The sequence below is a fragment of the Chelonia mydas genome, chromosome 17, assembly GCF_015237465.2.
Source record: "Chelonia mydas isolate rCheMyd1 chromosome 17, rCheMyd1.pri.v2, whole genome shotgun sequence".
In the NCBI taxonomy this organism is placed as follows: domain Eukaryota; kingdom Metazoa; phylum Chordata; order Testudines; family Cheloniidae; genus Chelonia; species Chelonia mydas.
Window position 1 is genome coordinate 6,493,510 of NC_051257.2, and position 22,297 is coordinate 6,515,806.

Consider the following 22,297-nt stretch of genomic DNA (forward strand, 5'->3'; position numbering starts at 1 on the left):
CAATTTGGAAAGCTTCTCTACCCATTCCTCCCTCCCCTGACCAAAAAAAAAAAAAAAAAAAACTTAGAAAAGTTTAGCTAATTTACAGTTTCAAAAATCAGACCTTTCAAAGCTCTAAAATACTCAGGGTTCTTATTTATTGGCCAACATTTAACCCCAAAATTTTCATTTGCTTCCTTGCAGATCTGACCTAGGATTATCATTATAATATACTTTAATCCAACTGTTATTCCTTATTATAGATCAAGTCAATTCTACCAGATTGAACCAGCCTCCAACATTGATTTTAGCATGTCAGTGCCTCAGATCCTTCTGACCCGCACAATCAACGTACCAGATATTCCACTAAAGACGTTCTCTCTTGATGTGTCAATTTATAAGAGATTTTTCAAAACTGTATGTTCACTTTTCTGATCATTAAAGGGATGTTATTTATCACAACTACTAAAGAAGGGAATTAAATGTAATTATAAAAATAAATTAAAAGGATACAAATCCAGCCTTAAAAAGCTTTTTTTTTTTTTTTTAAACAAAATAAAGAAGGGTTGCTATCTTTACATACATAATGTACATGGTATAAGAGTACATAATGTAACAATGAAATGCAACATCACTTTTGGTAGCCTAAATTACTATATTCATGGGTTTTGTCTTTCTCAGGTTTATAGAAACTGCCACAAGAGCTGTAAAGATTAAAAAGTGCACTTCCTACAATAACCAGTGATGACAACATCATTTTCATCTGCTAGGACTGGAAGAGAGCTCTGCAGGTCAGATGATAACACAAAGAACCTTGCAATGGACACCGAATGAATCCCTTTGGAATAAATTTCCTCAAAGTGATGATAGTGTATAAACAGGAGGATTCTACTTCTAGCTGCAAGAGGTCATTGTACATTTCAGATTTTAGGAAGGAAAAAAAAAAGCTATATCACCTCTAGGGGAAAAAAATGTTAAAAAGGACATAAAGGTTGGCAGAGAGGTCTAATAGTTGCTCTATGAACTGTAGGATCCTGGCCTTATTACTAAAATCCTCATGGCTGGAAACATTATAGAGGTAATATGCTCTGCTCATGAGAGGAGGTGACACAGAATCCAGAAATTCCCCCCCCCGCCCCAGGCCAGTGTCCAAAGCAGAGGGGTTTAGCGAGACTGTGGACTTTCTTGTACTCATAAGAAAATTCACTACATCAAAGAAAACCACAAAATCCCATATTTCTCACCATTAGAGCTGCTCAGGCAGGACATTACAACCAAATTTTGAAATATTTTGTCAAAATATGCTGTTTCGTCACAGCCAAAATGTTTCAATTAGATGACATTTTTAATCAAGAAGGTTTTTGCAGTCCAGGGCTCTCTGGTCAACTCTGAGCAGAAGGAGGTAGGCAGGGAGAAGGAGCTGAATCAAAAACCTGAGCTTTCTGATTTGAAAACAGTAGTTTCAACAATTTTGTTTTGCAAAAAACATTTAAAAGGTTCTGTTTTCACTCCAAATTTTTGAACCTCAGAAAGTTGTCACAAAATGGAATTGCCATCCTCCAGACAGCTCTACTCATCATACCTAAAACCACATAAGACTTAGTGAATTGAGTGGAAGCTATGGGTTGGGCTGAATTTCACTGTCTGTTTTTTGGACTTGTTACAAGGCTCCAAATGAAGCAAACATGTAACCTCCAAGTATTTAATGTCTTGAAAGGGAGCAGGTTTTAATTTAAAGCTTTTTTAACCACCCTGTGGCTGTGAAAAGCAAGGGTGGTGACAAGAAAGAATTTACAGAACTTTGCGAATCACACAAAGTCTCATGAAAACAAAGGACTGTTAATATTTTACGAACTTTATGAAATCTACTTGATGGTGTCCAATAAAATAAAAAAATCATAACCATCTGTCCAATTCATTTTTTTATTTGATGGGTCATTTTAAATTTAAAAAAGGTAAAAATATGCTATACTTTATCTTCTTGATGAATGGATACACCCTTCACACATCCAGCCCTATGATTCAATCCCTGGCATAACCTAATGGCTCCGAGGCATAACCACTGCATTCGCACTGGCATTCCAGTTAAAATGTATCAGAGAGCAGTGAGAGAACTGTGAACAAGAACTTCATTCATCATAGCTAATTTTCTTCTCCTGGGTGATCCTTCAAGAAAGCTATGCTGTTTGTCATTTCTAAATCATTTCACAGCTAGCTAGTTTTAAAAGTTACAAACCACAGGTTTTGAGAACTGGACACTGATTCTAGCATCAACCAGAAGAAAAACATGTTGCCAGATAAATGTTGGGTTCATATTAATTATTAAAAAAAAAAAAAAAATCTTTAAATAATATTAATGTAGCATGGTATTAAAGCTTAGTTTTCACAACATTATTTTTATATTTTTCCTGGTAAAACAGCTTTTTCTGATAAACATTAACCCTTCTCTAAACATATTCTTCAATAAAACCAGTATTAACCCATTAGTAGATTTCAAGCCACAGTAACTACATAAACTATTTCCTGAAAAGCTGCTTGCACTAATTGTTTAGTCTTGTAAACAGATTTCTCAATACAGAAAAATGTGAATTACATTAGCTAAGTCATATATTTTCCATCTCCTCCTTCTCAAACTCAAAGCCTTGCACCTTATTTCAATGCCACATCCTATGCTTCTTGCTTCTCACGCACTTAAGTGACTTCAATTTCATTCTTCAAATCACTCCAGATTCAGAAATTATTCGGAGAGATTCTTTGGCCTACGTTATACAGGAGGTCAGACTAGTTAATCATAAAGGTACCTTTGGGCTTTAAAATTTATGAATATTGAAGCAATAACTGTGAAATCTTCTGCTGCTGATCTAACCAGCTCCGCCTGTACCTCCATCTGGTGTAGCGTGTGTATACTGTAAACTACTGAAGGCAGCAACTCTCTCTCTCTTCACATTTATAAAGAGCCACATACGCTTGGGCTAAAAGCAGCAACGTACTGAGCACCTCTTACGAGGAGCTTTAGAACTTCGTTGTGGTAGAACTCAAAGTTCTTTGGGAAAACTATTTCTGTCTGCTGTGGAGTAAGTCGCCGTTTGATGATAAACACCACTGTTGGGGCAAACCGTTTACAGGGTTTTCACCAATATTTGCTTGTGGATACATTGTTACAGTGAGGGCTAAATTCTCCTCTCTGATATACAGATGCAACTCTATTGACAATCCTCTATCTAGGTGGGCATGTAATTAACTACAACAATTATTGCCCTAGCTAGCATATGATACCCTCTGACCACCTACTAAAATGACCACTGAAAACAAACAAACATACATTTTCATTTTTTTCAACAGTTCTAGAAGTGGGTAGAAGATCTGGCAGCTAGGAGGGTTGGGCATTGTAGTGGTGGGGCCACTATTGGCTCTCAAGCACCTCTTTGCGGACAGAGATCACTCTACCACACTCTACCTCTCATCTCTTCAGAGGCCTTTTAAGAGCTCAGCTCACAGAGTAATTCAAACACCCCCAGAAAGGATCCCATTTATTTAGTCCTCAGGTGCACACTAGCCCTCCAAGCCCCAGACCTAGCTCAGTGTGTCTCCCTTCCAGTAATCCAATATAAAGTTTTGGAAAACAAAAAGACACAAACTCATTCAGTCTTCATCCCAGTTTCAGCTGCACACAGCCCCCTCCTCCCTGAGCCTCGATCAATCTCTTTCCTGCTTTTTGTATAGGGGGTCTCCCAGCCCTTCCTGAGGGGGACAGTTTTCTCCTTCTTGCACATTTTCCCTGCTGACTCAGGGACCTTCTTGTTCCCTATAGCAAGTCTACAGACCTAACTACAGTTTCCTGGGCTTCCCCTCCTGCTCTTTTTATCCTGGGATCACCTGATTCAGCCCAGGTGTGGCTCATCCTGTAATCAGGGCGGGCTTAGCCCCAGCCTCTCCAGCCCATAGGGCAATCCACCCCATTATAGGCAGCTTATCATTTGAGGACAGCAAATTAATTAACACTTGAAACACCAAACTTCTTGTTATTTGTCAAAGGTGCAATAGCAAGAAGGTGTCTCTTTAAAGCACGCTGTTTATAAGCAAGGAGTTAGTCTGACAAATAAGGCAGAACAAGAACACACACACACACACACACTTTCTTGCCAAAGTGGCCACTTCTTTGACTAGCCTCATCTCATTATTATGTTCCAGGTGAAGCACAGACTTGTGCTACTGAACTGTAATTTGAGAAGTTCAGTTTTGGTTTGACTTATACACACAGTGAATATCAGACAACCAACCAAACTGCTCACTATACCTTACTTAGAGCTATGCCTTACTTCTCTATAAGTGCAAGGAAAATCAACCAGACAGAAGTTTGTTTTTAAATTAGTTCCTATCATTGTACTGCTCAATTTCCCCTCAAAAACACAGAAGTAACAAATTTAGCACTGGAAGGTAAAATTAAGTACTTACACACCTTCATAAATTCTGTACCTTCAAAATCAAGCCCAATATGTTTTAACAAATCTCTATATTTGCAGAGATACACATTCTATAGATCCAGCAGCATTTTCTTGTTACAGATTACAGGGCCACTTATATCAGCACTCAAATAAATACAGGATTTCAAAACCTGCTAGGTGCAAGCAAATACACACAAGCACACTGTCAGTTAACAGAATAGGCAAAATCAGCTGGCCTTTATATGAGCTCAGCTTCCCCCCCCCCCCCCCACATTACATATTAATGCCATTCTTCTCCACAGAATTACTTTTGGGGGGGAAAACATTGATGTATGTGGGGCGGTGGGGAGTTAATGCATTCATTTAACAGATCTCTAATTTTGATTTTTTTACCACTTAAAATTTATCAATACTTTCTTTTTGGTGTAACAATTTTATTGTCCCTCCTATAACCAAAAACATAGTGAGCATGCCTATGCGAAATTCCACAAAGACAGAATTTATGCAGATGTTCTTTCCTTTTTGGTTTTCCTTTAATTTGCAAATCTTGTAATCTAAGACTGAAGTTGACTGAACCAACATCTAAACCAGCATTGCAGTATCAGCCAAAAAACACAATCTGTTTCCCATTTATGTGTCAAGACTGCATCCTTTTTGGTGGTTGAAAAAAACAGTTATTTTGAAATGATTATACAGTGAAACTGTGCAAGCCTTTAGTAATTTTATGAACCAAGTTCGAGATGGAAAATCTGACTTAAAAAAATAAAAATGGGTTTCTAGAAAACTAGTTCGGAACCCAAGTTGTAGGAAAAGACTGAATTTAGAACATGTAGCTTCATCTCTAGTTAAATAATTATTTAGGGAAGCTGTAGAGCTGGCACTGTGCAAAAGTTTTATAATGAACTTATTTTCAACAGTACAGTTGATGTCACCTAAAACTGTGTGCCAAAAAGATATTTCAAACCAGCAAAATTAGTCTCCACTAAGTACAAAAGTAAATTAATCACTTCAGTTCAAAGAGACTCATTACAAAAAGATGTATTTTGTCTATTGGGCACTAGCCACCTTCTTCTTTTTTTTTTTTTTAAATCATTCCTGACGTTTTGCCCAACGCAATGTGAGCTTCCTTAGGGGATATAAACAAATTACCACTTTCCTATAAGAGCAGAGAGATCTATTCATCTAAAATAATCTGCCGGATTCTGTACTGTGAAAGGCCACAAATCTTGGCTGACCTATTTAAAAGAAACGTAGCTAGACCAAGAAAAGCTTTTTTTTTTAAAAAAAAATATGGCGTGGGCCATCAGTGGGGAGATTTATTTCAATAAGCTTCTCCGCCCTATACTCTTGAACTCTCTGGCTAGTTTATTAGAGTCAAAACCTAGCCCCTTGTGGTCAGAGGGGATTCTTTTTAAACCTGAGGTAATTCAGATGGAGGCTAGCGTGGTCTGCTATATGACAACTATTCCTAATCCAGGTTTGCAAGACATCAGGTTTTTATATATAAATAAGTTTAAATTTATCGGTTTCCTACAGATTGTGGTCATATTTTAAGCCTTTTCTTTAAAAAATTGAATAAAGAATTCTGCGGAGGACCAGCTTCAAAGAAAGTATTGAATCGGAGTTAAAGATCCCACCATTATGAGGTAAATATCAAAGAATTTATAGTACATATGCAGTGGAGTCCAATGATATAGAAAGAGATTCTTATATTAAACTGGATATGGGCACTGAAAGGAACATGGTTGACGTGGGAAGAGTTGTACTTGTCACATTCAGAATTTCACAAAAACTTTAGAATCAAACCCTAAAAATACAAGAAATGGGTTTGACCAAAGTGTATCATTTCAGAGCCTCCATGTCAAACTCAGAAGTTAAACTTAACTCTCCCTCAAATGTGAATTCAGTAACTGACCAAATGATTTGGAATAATCAAGAAAACAAACTCTGTCTACTCCAAACAGGAACAGACCTCTATATTGTTTTATAGGAGAGTTTCAGGAATCTTAAACTTTGAGATAAAATTAATAAAGCAGGCTTGTAATCACATGACTCTCATTAAAGCTGCGTGGTTAAAACAATAAGAAAATTTACACCCTACATCTCTAATTAGCTGTTTAGAATCTTAGTAGTTTAATAAAGCTTCCTAAATTAAAAGTACATTATATCAATGAAGTTAAGAACTGCCTTGATTACTTGTTAGGTCACATTACAGTAAATGTTCATTCAGTCCTCCATACTTTCCCACTGTTAACAAAACATCTACTTTAAAGCTTAAGTTCTTGAGAAAAAGATTTAAATTTAATAAGACATTCTTGGATCAATGGACAATCTACAGTACAACTGAATATTAGGGGTTTCAGTGGAAAGTTGTGTGCATATATTAACATCTACCAAACAGACAATAGGAAGGACAATAAAAAGATGCCATGATTCAAAAATAAATCCACAGATGAATTTGACGCTGATTTTATACATGATATCCATGTCTGTTTCATAATCAAGGAAACAAATCCTGAAGGCGCACCGTATACGAGACATTTATTTTGTCAGGCAAAATCATGGTAGGATGAATTTCTTAATGGTATGGTAAAGGGATGGTGAAAACTGTTAATGTTATTTTTTTTAAATGCTAGTGATAGCTTTAAAGTGACTCAGTAGAACTTGAAAATTCTTCAGATTTCAAGAATAAAGAATGTCCTACATTAAAATACTATAAAAATACCATTCTATCACAGCTCCTTCACCATATTATATTTACTTTATAGCAAAAGGAGTACAGATGAATTTCCTGAAACTAACCACTAATGCAGATTAGAGGTTAGAAATCAGGAAATTCCAGCTCCTAACATGAATGTGTCAATATCTCACTGATATGATCCTAATAGATAAAGTGCTATAAAGTGCTATTATGAAATGACTGTGTCGATTTATGTATGATCTGCTTTCTATCAAAATTTTATTAGTTTAACAGTCTAGTGTCTCGGAAAAGTCTAAAACTTCTAAATGCTATTCTAATACATATTAGACTTTCAATTGATCAGACATCTTTTGTGCATTCAGCAGCATCTGCACAAGTTCCTGGAATCATGAGAGAATGTTATACTGTATATTACCATGTTTGTAAACACGATCTCTCACACACCACATAGGAATGTGTGCACACAGTTCTGATCATTTAAAAAAAAGTTTTCCCATGCTCAAAAGTTTCCATGATAACATGTGTAATAGCTTACACTAACCCCCCAAACTGTAATACAAGAGTAACATTCTGAGGTTTTATTGTGAGTCAAGTGTAAAATGTACTGGCTCTTTGCCTTACACCCACAAAGTTAACAGCTTCAAGCTAGGTTTTACAAGAGCTATGAAAAATGAATGCTACATAAATTATCGCTGAGAAAAAGACATCTTAACTAAGATACTTATGTTGGGAGACAGCAGGGGTCCAAGATCAGTGTGTGATATTACACACCATATAGTACTCCCCCCTCTGTGCTGAAAACCACTATACCAGACATTCACCTTTCCTAGACAAAGGGCACTTCCCTCACTGGGGGCTGGGAGCACAGTATTACAAAATCCCCTATTTTGGAGGAGTCAAAACAGTCAAGGGAATGGTAGAATGTGCCAGGAAAGAAGCAAGGACAGAACGACGAAGGTCTGGGGAGCATCAGAGATAGGCAGGAAAGAAGCCAGGTTTAAAGAACAGCAAGAAAAAAAAGATAGGGTAAACATACCAACAACAAAAAAAAAGTAGCTACTTTAGCCTTGACCAACCCCTATCTGTAACCATACTGCCGCAGACTGTGATCCAATCAGATCTCACAAAGTAATCAGGGTCAATACTTGAATGGGAGACTTACAGGGAAAAGCCAGAGGGCTTCTAGAAGTGGCATTAGCCATTGGAAAGGTGACATGCTTTCCCTTTAAGTCATGCCCCAACATGGCATTGGAGGTACTAGGCTGATGGAGGTAGTGTCTTGAGTGAGCCATTAAGCCACATTTTGCAAAGATAGAAACATTAGCCCCATTTTCATAACCATATCCAAACTCATTTGGCTTTGTCAGAGGGTAGCAGGCCCTCTGAAAAGGTCAGGGGAACAGAAGCCTCAAGTTCATCTGGGCTTAGTTAACTCACTGAATAACTGGGAGGCAGTTAGCTAGGCAGGGAAGCACCATGATGAAAGATTAAGAACCTCAGTGTCAGGGAGAACTTCTGAGGAGAAAGGCAGCTATCAGAGAAACAGTCTGATTGTAGAGGGAGAATCCCTCCAACAGAAGCGACCACTCAAAAAGAGAGAAGCAGGGCAAGAGGCTGGGGAAGGCTGAGGGAGGAGAGGTAGGAGGCAGCTCAGTGAGCAGCAAAGGACAGAAAACAATTGGTTCTGGCTGTTCTAAACAAGGGCCCTGAGCTGGAACCCAGTGGAGTGGGCAGGCCCGGATTCCCCTACTCCAACCAAGGACTTTAGAAAACAAAGCTCTAAATATAGGAGACCTAGAGCTGTCTAGACCCCACTAGAATCACAGAATTTCCATCTCCCCATTATCCAGAAAGGGACAGAGACTATTAAGGACCCAGTCAGAGGGCTTGGTTATAGCAAGGACCTGAACACAGAACATGGCGGCCTAAGGGGGACAGAGTCAGGTGGTGGAGCTCTGCACCCCACCTCAAGGGTGGGCTAGTCAAGAACGGTTCCATACTACAGGCTTACATTAAAGAGAGACAGTGTAGTCCACGGTATAGTGCAACAAACTGAATGTCAGAAACCTGGTTCTATTCCTGGCTCTGTCTTTGTATCACTGTCATTAGGAAAGTAATTTAGGCTATGTCTACACTAGCGCTTCTGTCGGTCAGGGTTGTGAGGAAAAAACACCTCCCTTGACAGACATAACTTTCACTGACAAAAGTGCCAGTGTGGACAGCGTTATGTCAAAGGGAGACACTCTCCCACCAACATAGCTACCACCGCTCATTGTGGGGTGGTGTAATAATGCCGATGGGAGAGCTCTTTCCCGTCAGCACAGAGCGGTTACACGGGAGACCTTACAGCAGCATGGCTGTAGCAGTATGGCTGTGCCTCTGTAAGGTCTGCAGTGTAGACATAGCCTTAATCTCTGTGGCTCTCACTACGATGCTAAAAACAGCACTGTAGATGTGGTTTGGGCTCTGAAGCCTGGAGAGAGGGGTGGGCTTCAGTACTCGAGCCACAACATCTGCACTGCAGTTTTTAGTGCTGTAGTGCAAGCCCAAGACTACAGATCCAGGCTCTGAGATTTGCTGCCACAGCGTAGACGTTTCCTCAGCCCATTGTAGTAAGGGGGGGCGGGGGGGGCGCATGGAGCACTGGGTCTGGTGCAAGGCCTGATGCTTGAATCAAAGTCAGTAAGAACCATACTTTAAACCAAAGTCAGGCTCTGTCAAAGCAGATGCTTGTTTACAAGTTCATTGTCCAGTACATTAACTTGGCAAAAACACAGTTAGCATTGCTAAAACACAGGCACTCCTAAGTACTAGGTATTGGATATTCATATAAACACCCTCCCTGAAAATGGTACAGGGACACACTGATCCTTGGTAGGATAAAGTCAGGATAATAAATGAAGAGGTTTTGTTCGAACCAGCAGGTACAAGGTGTAGGGCGGTTGGTAACCACATCGGAAGGGTTTTTTTTGCTTGTATAAAAGAGAAAATCACAGAAGGGGCATCTCTGTCTGGCCTAGGAGGCAGCAGATAGTCCCGCTGTTGCCTGAACTGGCTGATTGTAATGGGCATGCACACGTTAGCGCACCTGTAGGACGTATGGGGCACTAGGGCCATGCTTCGTTAACGATAAACCTGGCTGAGCACCTTCACCACTGAACCGAGTTTGTGGTCTTTCGGGGTAATATCACGGAGGTCTGCTGGATCAGCTACCAGCACAGAGCTAGAACAGCACATGAAGTGAGCACAGACGCACGCCACCAGATACCACTCAGTTTTATCCTTCTGTTTTCTGTTAAATGGGGATACAGTTTAACCCTTCTTTGTAAAGCACTTTGAGATGTACAGCTGAAAAATGCTGTGGCGGTGCGAACTGTTATTGTCAATTCTCCTTCATGTTTCAACTAGGATACAGTAGTGGTCGTACGTTAGGTCCTAAACAGTTCAAGCGTGCTGCTGCTGCGTGCTATCAGACTGCTCCCCTCACGCTAGAATGAGCCTAATTTCAGCAGCAGATGAGGGGGTGACAGTAGAGAGATACTAGCAAGTGCCAGCCTTTGGGATCCTTCAGGAAAAAAGAGATTTTTCTCCAGACACCTTCTCACTGATCTACATTTAAACCAGATGTACTATCTGTCCAGAGGCAAATAGGTATTAAAAGTTACCGTAGGTGATGCAAAGCACAAAACCACAAATTAACAACAGACTTGAAGTCTTAACACTGAAATTCCTTCCCACCCCCACACCTCAGCTTCCATTAGACTTAAAGGTTTGACATCTTAAACTGATTTTCTTTTTGGTGTTTAGTGGTGATTACACTGCTTTTTTAAATAGAAGATCCATTTAATAAATTTAAAGAAAAAGGCAAGCCAGCCTTGGGTCACCTGAACAACAAACAATACCTTGCAAAAATCACAATTTGTTTGAAACCATCAGGGTGAGAATGTAAATGATCAGAAACTCTTAATCTGCAGGTTACTGGTATTGCAATGGCTCCTACAATGTCCATTTATAAATAACCACTAGATCAGAGAAGCGTGTGTTTGATTTTTTTATTAGTATTATTAGACTCTTCTGATCATGATTCATCGTGAAATACAAAGCAGTGCTTCCTTCAAAAGGCAAAAAAGGGAGCCTGTGCAACAGTCCCCTTCTTTTAATCAGGTTCTCACGATGTGGCCAGAGCTCCAGGCCTGGTTTAAAAGCTCAGGGTGTGTTTACAGATCTTTAAATAATGGCTAGGTAGGCGCATACCTGATTTTGCTCCTTTTTTATGTAATGAAGCATTTTCTCTAGAAAAATTAACAAAATAATTTTTTGAAGTCTTGAATTTTACTGGAGCCCATCAGCTATGAGAAAGTAGTGGCCTGCTTTACAGGCCTATTTTGTTAACATCTCAGACATGTCTCACTCACTTCTGCAAGAATACCAGCACAGAAAATAAGTTCTCTGAAGCATATTTTTCACACACAAATCAATGACCCGGATTAAGAGGGGAAATACTGCCAGATAACAAACAACTGCAATGTACTGTTTACAACTAAACAGTACATGCAGTCCTAGGCAGGAGAAGTAGTTAATAAGATTATAAACATTTTGACAGCACATAACACACAATAAACAGTTTAGCATAAAGGAAGAAGTTTAGTTATGCTTATTTCTGATCAGATTCTTAAATTTAAAGATAACATTCATATCCTTTGTTAATAAACTAACAGTACATAGTGGGCAACACTCTTAGGAATTGTTTTGGGTTTACTAGTTAACCTTCACCCATACCCAAAGTCATTAAAATTCCTAATTAAAAAGGTGTGGCACAGAATTAGTCTAATTATTGTAAGAAGATTTGCTTCAGCAATTTAGCCTTTGAATCTCTGTGCATAGGATTATCCTTGAGAAGCAGGTATTTTCCACTTGGTACGGGTATAAGCCGAAAGTGCTGTCTGAGTCAACACATCTAACACAGCCATCATTACATAGCAGAACAACCTCTTTGTATGAGGAAGACCCTCCAACTGACACTTAGAAAGCAACAAAACACATTTCAAGGAAGGGAGGTAGGCAAATGCTCATTACCGAGCAAGAGGAATACTCTATAGATTTTAAATAACACTGAAGTCTTTTTGAATAGGTCCAGTGTACTATATAAGCCACAATGGACCCGGAAACAGGAGAAACAGACATATTAAAACTCCCTGCTGTCACCTAGGATTCTCTTGTTTATTTCAGCCTTCACTTCTTGGAATAGGTTCTTCTGTGTGCACATGGGTATTAACCCATTTAGATGTAGGCCAGGGACTTCTTTAATAAGGGCCTCTAAAATTGCCTACCAACTGAGAGACCAGCACAACTCTCCCAGTCCTTGCCAAGATAGAAGTGAGAAAAGAAATGCAACTTTTGAGCTCAGATTGCTTGTATGCTATCCCCAGACTAAGACAAACATGCCAACTCATTTTTCTAATTGAACAAAAAAATAAGCATTTTTTTACAAAATTATTTTACAAATAAGCAATACATGGCCAATGTTTACATCAAAACACAATCAACAACACTGTTATACATAGAATATCACTCATCCCTCACAAACATCCTTTAATTATTTGAGGCACAGAGGCCTGTTTTGACCACTCTTCTGTAATAACTTCATCCATTACCATCAGAAACAGTGAACATGAAAATGAGATTATGTTAAAAGAAAATAATGCCACACAATTTCAAAATACCTCCTCATTTATTTTATATTGGGTTTCATATCACAGGTCTTTCATCACAGAGGTTTGTTTTGTTTTTAAAGGCATGTGTCCCAAAAAAAATCGGTGCTGGCAGGTTGAGACCTTACAGGGAGAACCTTTCCCAGCTTCGTAATGTAAAAAAAACTCTGAATACAGAGCGGAAAAAGTTACAGAAAAATATTTTTTATTGTTCTATAAAATAAATTGCTTTTTCAGTATACTAAAAGTTGAAAGGTTTCCTTACCCAGAAGATCCAATGCTTTTACACACACCAAGAAGAGGTCTCTTCTCAGAAAAATTATCACATTTCTGAGGGCCTGATTAGAAGAAAAACAGAAAAATAAAGCTCAATAAAAAGCATTCATTATATTTTCACCATGCTGTCTTTATTAATTCACTGCAATAAGTTGATTAGACTTGAAAATATAATTACTATATCTTGTCAAATTTCAGAACACTTCTTTTTAAAAACCACAAATCATTAACCTGAAAAAAATTCTTCTACAGAAAAAGAAAACATTTTTAGAGCACCTTGCACAATCAAAGTATACCCAAAGGTTTTACAAAAGCAAAGGGCAAGAGGTTGGAAGGCCAGTGGCTATACAGATAAAGAGCAGCAGCCACTACAAGCTCAGCAATAGGGATACATTTCACAACAAAGCCATGAACTCTAGAACAATAGCTCCCGTAAATATGGTGATAGGTGTAAATGAACAATAAAATTTCGCCAGGATACGTGGGTATTTGCTTACTCTTTTCAGAAACCGTTATTTCTTATTAAGGTCAAGTAATGCTAACTCCCATTTTTCTATTTTGTGAAGTTGTTCTAAAATATGAATGATGCTATTTTTGAAAGGCTTCACACATTTTTTCAATTTATTCCATTAAGGTCACACACAGTATAAGAGTAGTCCCTCTCTTTCTTTAGTGTGACGAGCTGGATCCTAATGTTTGCCTAAAACATGGCCATGCCCATGCCCATCTTACATCTCTAAACTGGGCAAATTTTTCACAAGTGACATAGCAGCATAAGTCCCATTTTCAAAAGTAATTTAGGAAAAGCAAGTCCCACTGACTTTCGGTATAACCTAGGCTCCACGTCACTTTTGAAAAATGTGTCTAAGTAGGAATAAAGTGTCTAAGTAGGAATAAAGTCAAATAAAAACCATCTAATGTCTCGCCTTTGTGGAATTTTTTTTTTCCCCCCGGAGGGTACTACTGCTTTGCTGAATGTCAGGATGTTTGTCACTGAAATTAAACATACACACACCAAGCTGAGATGTCTCAGTGAGGTAAATTTCCAGATTGCAAAAAAGCTTTCTTCATTATAAAAATCAAACTCTTTGATGTACTCCAAGTATCGGTAACCATTCTGTTCAAACCTTAATTCACAATTAATTGTATGGCTGTACTTCTATGTGAATTCATCAGAAAGGTATAACAATTAACAATATACTTTTTCACTTCACAGTCTCTGTTAATTATTAATAGTATGGGTACATACAATTAATTTATAACATAAAACCGCTCAGCAATCTCATCTATACAAGACTAACTCTTCCCTCCTACGTGTTTGGAGTATTTATAACAGAAAAGGGTTCACATCAATAATTTCACCATCAACAACAGGTTTACGAGTTACTTAAAAAAGCCAAATGCATTTTCATTTTATTCTGCTCTTTCCAAGGTTTTTTATGGGTCACACCTGTACCGTATGTACTGATCTGTAAACTGATAAATGAAACATGTAAAGTCTTTTTAAAAACCTGGCAACCAATTTGTTTTTTTTCCCCCCAATATATGGAACAGATGAACTCCATTTGTTTCTGTTTACCTAGCCAGGCTCAATAGAAATTACATTAAGGGAGAAACCCTGGCTCCATTGAAGCCAATGGGAGTTTTGCCACTGATTTTAGTGGGGCCAGGATTTAAACCATGCATACATACACAAATACACACACACACACTCGAGACATCAGTTCACAAGTTTCTATTCAGTCCAACTCTAAGTTTGAGTATAAACTTTTTATTTTAATAAGGAGAATTACAAAGGAAAGAATTTCAGAACATACAAAAATGGATTATAGGGGAAAACATTTGCACAGAATCAAAAGGAATATCATCATCATCTGCAACGTATTTGGAATAATTGTACAGTGGGTGCTTCAACTTCTAATTTCAGACGTTTAAGACAAACTCAGGTTTCAAAAAATTTTCATTATCTACTTCAAATTTATACTTTTAGGATGTAACTATTAATACTCTAGAAAAATCATTAGTATAAGGACCTTGCAGTGCATGAAATCAGGTTAACAGCAGTCCTGTTCATGAGATTGCAAGCAGCAACATGTGTTGTTCTCCATGATGCTTAATGCATCAGCACCCCCCCGGCCCGTCATTCTGGGGGGGGGGAGGGGGACGTTTAATCCTTCAAGTTATGGCGGATTAATTTTTTATATATAAAATTGTGTTTATTCACATGTGCAATATACTGATGCTATACACACCTGCTCCGCACAGTGTTTAACAGAATGTAGTCTGATGATTGAAATGAAAAACAGCTAGCCAAATCCATCGAATATAAAAAGTATTGCAATCCTGTTGCAAAGTCCTTTTCTTAAACTCCTTTTATTCTAAATCCTTTTAATTCTGTCATAACACTACAGCATTTATAAAAAGCTGAAAATCCTGATAAATCACGCAATTAAAGTAATGAAAACTGCCTTTCCTGCCAACAAGGCACCACCTTATCTGCAACTCCATTTAGCTAAATGATAAAAAAAAAAAATCTGTCATCAGCATATTTGAAAATATGCAAAACAAATTCCTCTGTCTAGATGAAAATTAATATCAAGCAACTTCCAGATCTCCATGAAGTCAAAAAGTTTTCCACATACTAATACAGTTCACTTGTTCAGATGAGCTCATGTACTGTACTTCCAATGAGATGCAAGTCCTGCTGGCAGCTTAATAACGCTAATAATCACAAAATACACTTTTTCAAGAGATAAAACAGCATAACCCAAGGCCTGATTTTCAAAAGGAGCTCAGCACTATGGCTCCCATTAACTTTCATGAGAGTTGGGTCTGCTCAGCACCTCAGAAAATTAGAACACTAGCATCTCTGAATGTTTTCTCTCAATAAAAACAGGGCAATGTACTTTTGCTGGGTACTCAGCAGTGATGGTGCTTGCCAAAAGTCACTTCATTACTTTCATCTACCTCGTTGATTTTTAAAGCATTTTACTGTACCTTGAGTAAGAAATGCACTATATAATGCCAAGTACCATTCTATTTAGCAATAGCAAGTATGCTTTGAAAATATACTATGTAGGTTCACTCTTATTTCTTCATTATCTGTTTGATGCCAGTTCTATTCAGGTCCTTATACTGCTGTCATCAGCATAGTATCCCAGAGCTTCCCTGAAATGCATTAAGCAGCTTGACAAGCATTTGTTACACATGGTTCTCGTTCTCCCCTTTTTTCTCCAAAGAAAAGAGGAGATGCTCTGTTTCTGTTTTGTCTTTATTTTATGTCCGCTATGTTATGCGCATTTATTATTGAAGGCAAGGTTTTAAAAGTGAGCCTTACAGTTAGAAAGGAAAGTGGTGAGATTTGCAGTGGTTCTTAAAACCTGTGGGAGTTCACTCCCCAGCCTTAGACCAGTCCCTTAGAATAATGTCTCCTGCAGAGACTAGCTTCACCCTCGTGGACAGCTCCATCTTGCCTGATGAGTATAGATGTTGATCGCAGCCCCTGAGCTTCTGGTGATCTTTTAGGTATAGTGAGACCAGGACATTGAGCATCTTAAAAATAATGGGAGATCTTGAATTCGACTTGATATTCTATGGGAAGCCAGTAGGGAGAGGAGGACAGGCCTGATGTGTTCAGAGTGCAAGCTCTTTGGGGAATGAATCAGACCTTTTATTCTGTGTTATACAGTGCCCAGCACAGCAGGGCCCTAATCCATGACTGGGGCTCCTAGGTGCTCTGGTAATACAAATACATATATAATGTGCTCGCACAGTAGCCCATGTTGCTGAGATATGTTCCTACATTCAGTACTAGCTAGAGTTTCCTGAGTAACTGAAAAATCCGGAGTATCTTTCTTTATTTTAAAATAAAGTTCAACACAACACATTTTCCATACACAGAAACACTATTTCCTGGAAACTGGGTTTATTTAAACAGGGAACTTACATTTGGCTAATGAATAAAACAAAATATATGTTTGTATGTCTTACGCAGCATTGAGCACATGCATGTTAAACAATAATATTCACAAGTCAGTACAGTTCCCATCTTTCGAAATTTCTCCACTCTTATTTTCTTTACTCACGAACTTTACTCAGAGTTCCTGTATGGAGAACATTCAATTTCAGCAAATATGAAGAACTGTAAAGGGCCAAAGAACGTACATCCAAGTGACCAAGGTCCACCTACTCTAGGATCCCAGCTTCTCAACCATCGTCTTTCTTGGAGAGAGGCCCCAAGGTTTTTCCAGGCTGCACGGTTCCCTGTCTACATTGTGGTGTCTCCAGCAAGCCAGACTGCCTAAACAAGCCAGCATTCTGTATTTTGCTTTCTCTCCAAAGGCTACGAACAGCATAATTGTTCACAGCTATAAATAGCCACACACAGCTCTTTGTAAGCAAGAACATTTATTTTTAATGTGAAAGCATTACAGAGAAAACATATTAAAAACAATAAAAACATACATGCACACTAAAAAGCTTACCAGAGGTCACCACAACTCCAGCCTTGGACTCTGGTAGATGTCAGTTCTTCCACAAGGATTGGGGGCGGCCCCCACCTTGGGCAGAAGGTCATGTCCCTTTGCTGGATCAGAACAAAGGCACTGAGTCAGTTTAAACTCAGGCTCTTTATCCAAAAGTCCTTTCTCTGTCTGTTGGTCTCTGGAGAAACCAGTATACACAAACCTCTCCAAGAGATGGTACTTCCGTAGGTGGGAGGGTTTAACAATATGGCTGATTTACCTTCATCACCACTCACTGTCTTTAGTGCCTAGATGCTGTGGTAGCCCTCTACCATGGCGTACAACAGTGGTTTCAAACTGCAGGTTGCGACCCAGTATTGGGTTGTGGAATGGAAGGCACTGGGTCAGAGCGGCTCTGGTCAGCACCGCCAACCGGGCCGTTAAAAGTCCCATCGGCGGTGCTTCCCGGCTAAGGCAGGCTAGTTTCTACCTGTTCTGACACCACGCTGCGCCCCGGAAACGGCCAGCAGGTCCGGTTCCTAGGCGGGGGGAGCCACAGAGTGCTATATACTGCCCCCGCCCGAGCACCGGCTCTGCACTCCACTGGCTGGTTCCCGGACAATGGCATCGGGGAGGGAGGGGGAGGGTGGCGGCGGCGCCTGCAGGCAAGAGCCACTTGCGCACCTCCGCCTAGGACCCGGACCTGCTGCTGACCGCTTCTGGGGTGCACTGCGATCCGTGGTGCCAGGACAGGCTGCCTTAGCACCCCCACTGCGCCGCTGACCGGGAGCCGCCCGAGAAAAGCCTGCGGCCCAACCCCATGCCCAAACCTAGAGCCCCTTCCTGCACCCCAAACCCTTCATCTCTGGCCCCAGCCCAGACCCCCTCCCACACCCTGAACCCCTCATTCCTGGCCCACCCTTCAGCCCTCACTCCAACCCTCTGCCCCAGTCCTGAGCCCCTCCCACACCTCAAACCCCTCATCCCCAGCTCTGTTGGGCTGTGGGCATCAACAATTTTCTTCAACTGGGTCAGCAGAAAAAAAAGTTTGAAAACCACTGGTGTACAACACAATCACACATACAAGATTCATTTAAACAATGGGCCCCAAAAATACTTAAACTTAATTCAATAAGGGTCTCCCAACGATATGCAGGAAATTGCCATATCTGTCATACCTTATTTTTTATAATCTCTCTCAGCAGACAGCACATAGATCTCTTCCAGGGAATCAAACATTAGGCTTAGTTTTTAATCCAAATTTAAAATGGCTTTCTTGGCCTTAAACAGGAGTTTAAATAACACTTTCTTTGAGCTATTCAGACATAGATCCCTGTCCAGCCACAATAGAGTCATGAGGTAAAAAAAAAAAAATGTTAAATTCTGGAAAAAGGTACAAAACAAGTTTCACTTATTACTTCAGACTAATTACAGAGGAACAGAACTAGAACATATGGTAAAAATTTCCAAGCATTTTCTGCACTTCAAACTCCTTTATGTGTTATGGCATATTTAGCTAGCAAAATAAAGGTTTGGTAATGAACCAGAAACTTCATCTTCTGAAAGCCACAAAAGTAAGGCTTTTTTGTTAAATTACAAACAATTTCTGCCAGCACCTAAAAGATCGACTTTTTATTTTAACATCCCAGTCCACTTTCCTCTGATCATCCGATGAATGCATCCGATGAAGTGAGCTGTAGCTCACGAAAGCTTATGCTCAAATAAATTTGTTAGTCTCTAAGGTGCCACAAGTACTCCTTTTCTTTTTCCTCTGAGCAGTAAGCTTTAATATTTATTACAAGAAAAATATATTTAAAGGTGTTGAAATTTGATTTTGTTGAATTTGTATCATATAAATGGAGGAAGTCACACATAAACTAGAGAGTCTATGAATCACTTTCCAAAACCTCCACCCACCCCAGCGAAAATGATTCAGACCATCAGGATCCCTTTTGATAGTCAATTCTCACTGGGAAATCTGTTCAATCAAGGAAATCTAGTCACCAAAGAAAAAAGAAATCTTATTTATACTAGGCCACAATTAGACAGTAGAGATATGGCACTAACTAACTTGCAGCAGGTGAGTTATGGTTTTAAAACTGTAATTTACATAACAATACTTAAATAAAGGAGAAAATCAAATAGCTATGTACTCCATTAGTAGGGAACATAGAAATATGAAAGAAAAAAAAAAAAACACATCCAAAACTGTAAGATAGGGGGAGTTGCAGCACTAAAATACTCAGCATACATAGTGGCCTTGCTAAAGTTATTAAGCTCAAGCCATTTAATGAATACAGACACCTGCAAAATGTCTGTATGTACTACTTGTATGTATGTTTAATTAAATTTATCTTGTTCATCTTAACTTCTCTAATTCACTTAATTTCACCTTAGCAAGTAGGTTAGATTTATGGTAGGAGGTACTTTAAAACCTTGTTGCTCCAAAAGGACAAAAATTGCTATACATTTCATAACCTAATTGCAAAAGGTAACAGTTCACAGATTAATAGTTTGTAGTAAAACTACTTCTCTAAGCAATATTAAGTTGCATGTCTTGTTCTCTGACAAGCATCTGCATCTGCTCTGTCAAAAGGATTGATTCAAAAATTATGCCCATAGATATCCTGCATAGTAAAAATCTGATCTTAAATCTTTGCCTTCAAAGTGCTTATAACACAACTGCATGAGCATCAGCAATTCTGCAATCATCTATAAAAGCCTTTTGTACAAATGGAATATACCCGGTGATTGATTCCTCTCGGTAGCAGGCATTGCCTTCTAATCTTGGAAATTGTGCACTCAAACATTAAGAGGCCAGACACAGATTTGTGTGTTCTGCCTGTTTTCTCCACTGAGGATAAGAGTTTCGCTGACAATATCCCAGTTTACTGCACAGTACAATTCGATGACATTCCTTTGATTCCCTCAGTGAGGAAGACATTGTTCTAGCCTAGCTCCTTTGATTTTCTTAAGAGCCTAGCTGAATACTGAAGTTAACTTGCTCTCCACAAACTGGATTCTTTTATCCACATCGTATCAGTCTTCCAGGTCAGATATCATCTTCTCACATCCTCAGGCATGACTGCATGAGTGGCAAATGAAGATTATGTAAAAATGATTGCAGACTGCACACTTCAGTACGTTTACTGTCCAGAAGTTCTTTAGCTGTAATATCCACCACACTTACTGAAAAATGAACCAGACAAATTATATGAAAGGAAAAAGTCCCTTGTAGGAATAGGTCGGATCTATGCATACAGACTGATTACTATGTATTTTTGCTGACGTAGTCTAAATTTGTGGGAAGACACTTTAAAAGACAGTTGCAAGAGAGAGAGCACTGTAGATGGCTCAAGAATGTTTGGATGTTTTTTTTTTTTTTTTTTTTAAATTTAGACACCTTCATCCTTCCGAGATGCTCCTCAAAGAGGCAGTGAGCAAATGAAAAGGGGCAAAGGGGCAGCCAGGACCAAGGCAGTATCAGAAGGTTGAGAGCACCAGACACGTTGGCCAAAAGACCATCATAAGAAGCCATCCACCAGTCAGAAGGATACAGAACAGCAGAGAAAACTCCTTTTAACCTCCTCAAGTTCTGAACTCAAAGTCAAAGAATTTTAATCAGAGACAAAAACCATGCACTTTTACAGATATTTGCACTTTCCTTCTGAGACAACAGTTTTATTCTTAGTCAATACAGCAAATAGTTTCTACAAAAACACAAGAAAATAACTCTGAAATATTTGATAGTGATAACTAAATGTTACTATTAGAGGAAAGAGATGTGCATTATTTAAGAAAATGTTGCTTAGAAGGAAATAGTCTGCAATTTTAAATTACATTCAACCAAAGCTAGAGTCACATGAGCCTAGTGCAGTTAAAGTTGGAGCCCTGTGGACCTAAGGAACCAATACGATGTTTCTAAAAGTGAGATGGCAGCAGAATGGGGGGCCAGTCAACTTTTGAATATTAATATTTTTACATTGGTGTAAACCTAAAAAAACACTCCAATGTTTTTTCTATACAGATTATAAAAGGCTTACTTGCTACATCAGAATTCTATTCTATAATTTCTCTAACCCACCTACATCAGACTTCATTCTACCACAATCAACCCTACACCACTTACAAAACACCAAAGCTTAAAAACACACCTGCACAAGCCACTTAGCGCTAACCAATTCTAGCTACAAACTGCTACTGTTTGGTCAGCTTGTAGGGTGGGTTTTTGTATTGTACACGCTTGGCAATTATTTTTGCCTTAAGAGACTTAAAACCACTAAGCCACCCAAGTGGCTGAATATATACAACATTAACATCTGCCTTCCTTTACAGAGCAACCTAAATATTATAGTTCCTTTAAGTATTCTTGCAGATTAAGCTAAGTCAGCTTTTGAGGTTCACAGTAAAAACATTTAAAAATATAAACAGAAGTCAGAGATGCTGGTAATACCTGTTAAAACTGCAATGAAATTTGAACTTGTATAATGAAATAGTTTTCAAGTGCAAAACTAGTTTGTAACTCAATTAATTCTAACTTCTGAAATTAATTCTAGTTTAAGAGTTTGTTTTACAATGTTCCTTGGTTCACATTTCTTTTAAAACTTAAGTAGTTTGATACTTTCCATTACTGTTTACAATGTTTGTTCTCCTTGGTAAATTTGATGAAGTACAAATAATCATTCTGTACTGTGTGATTTTTTAAAAACAAAAAACCATGCA

The 22,297-nt window shown here is 38.7% G+C and overlaps 1 protein-coding gene across 11 annotated transcripts in view; it reads right to left on the minus strand.

Moving 5' to 3' along the window:
* Positions 1–22,297, minus strand: part of BCAS3 (BCAS3 microtubule associated cell migration factor) — a 494,723-nt gene that overhangs the window by 441,116 nt on the left and 31,310 nt on the right. For all 11 annotated transcript variants that reach the window (XM_037880509.2, XM_043531385.1, XM_037880505.2 and 8 more), the window contains exon 8: positions 13,102–13,174. In XM_037880509.2, the coding sequence (XP_037736437.1) occupies positions 13,102–13,174 (73 nt within the window). The remainder of the gene's footprint in view (positions 1–13,101; positions 13,175–22,297) is intronic.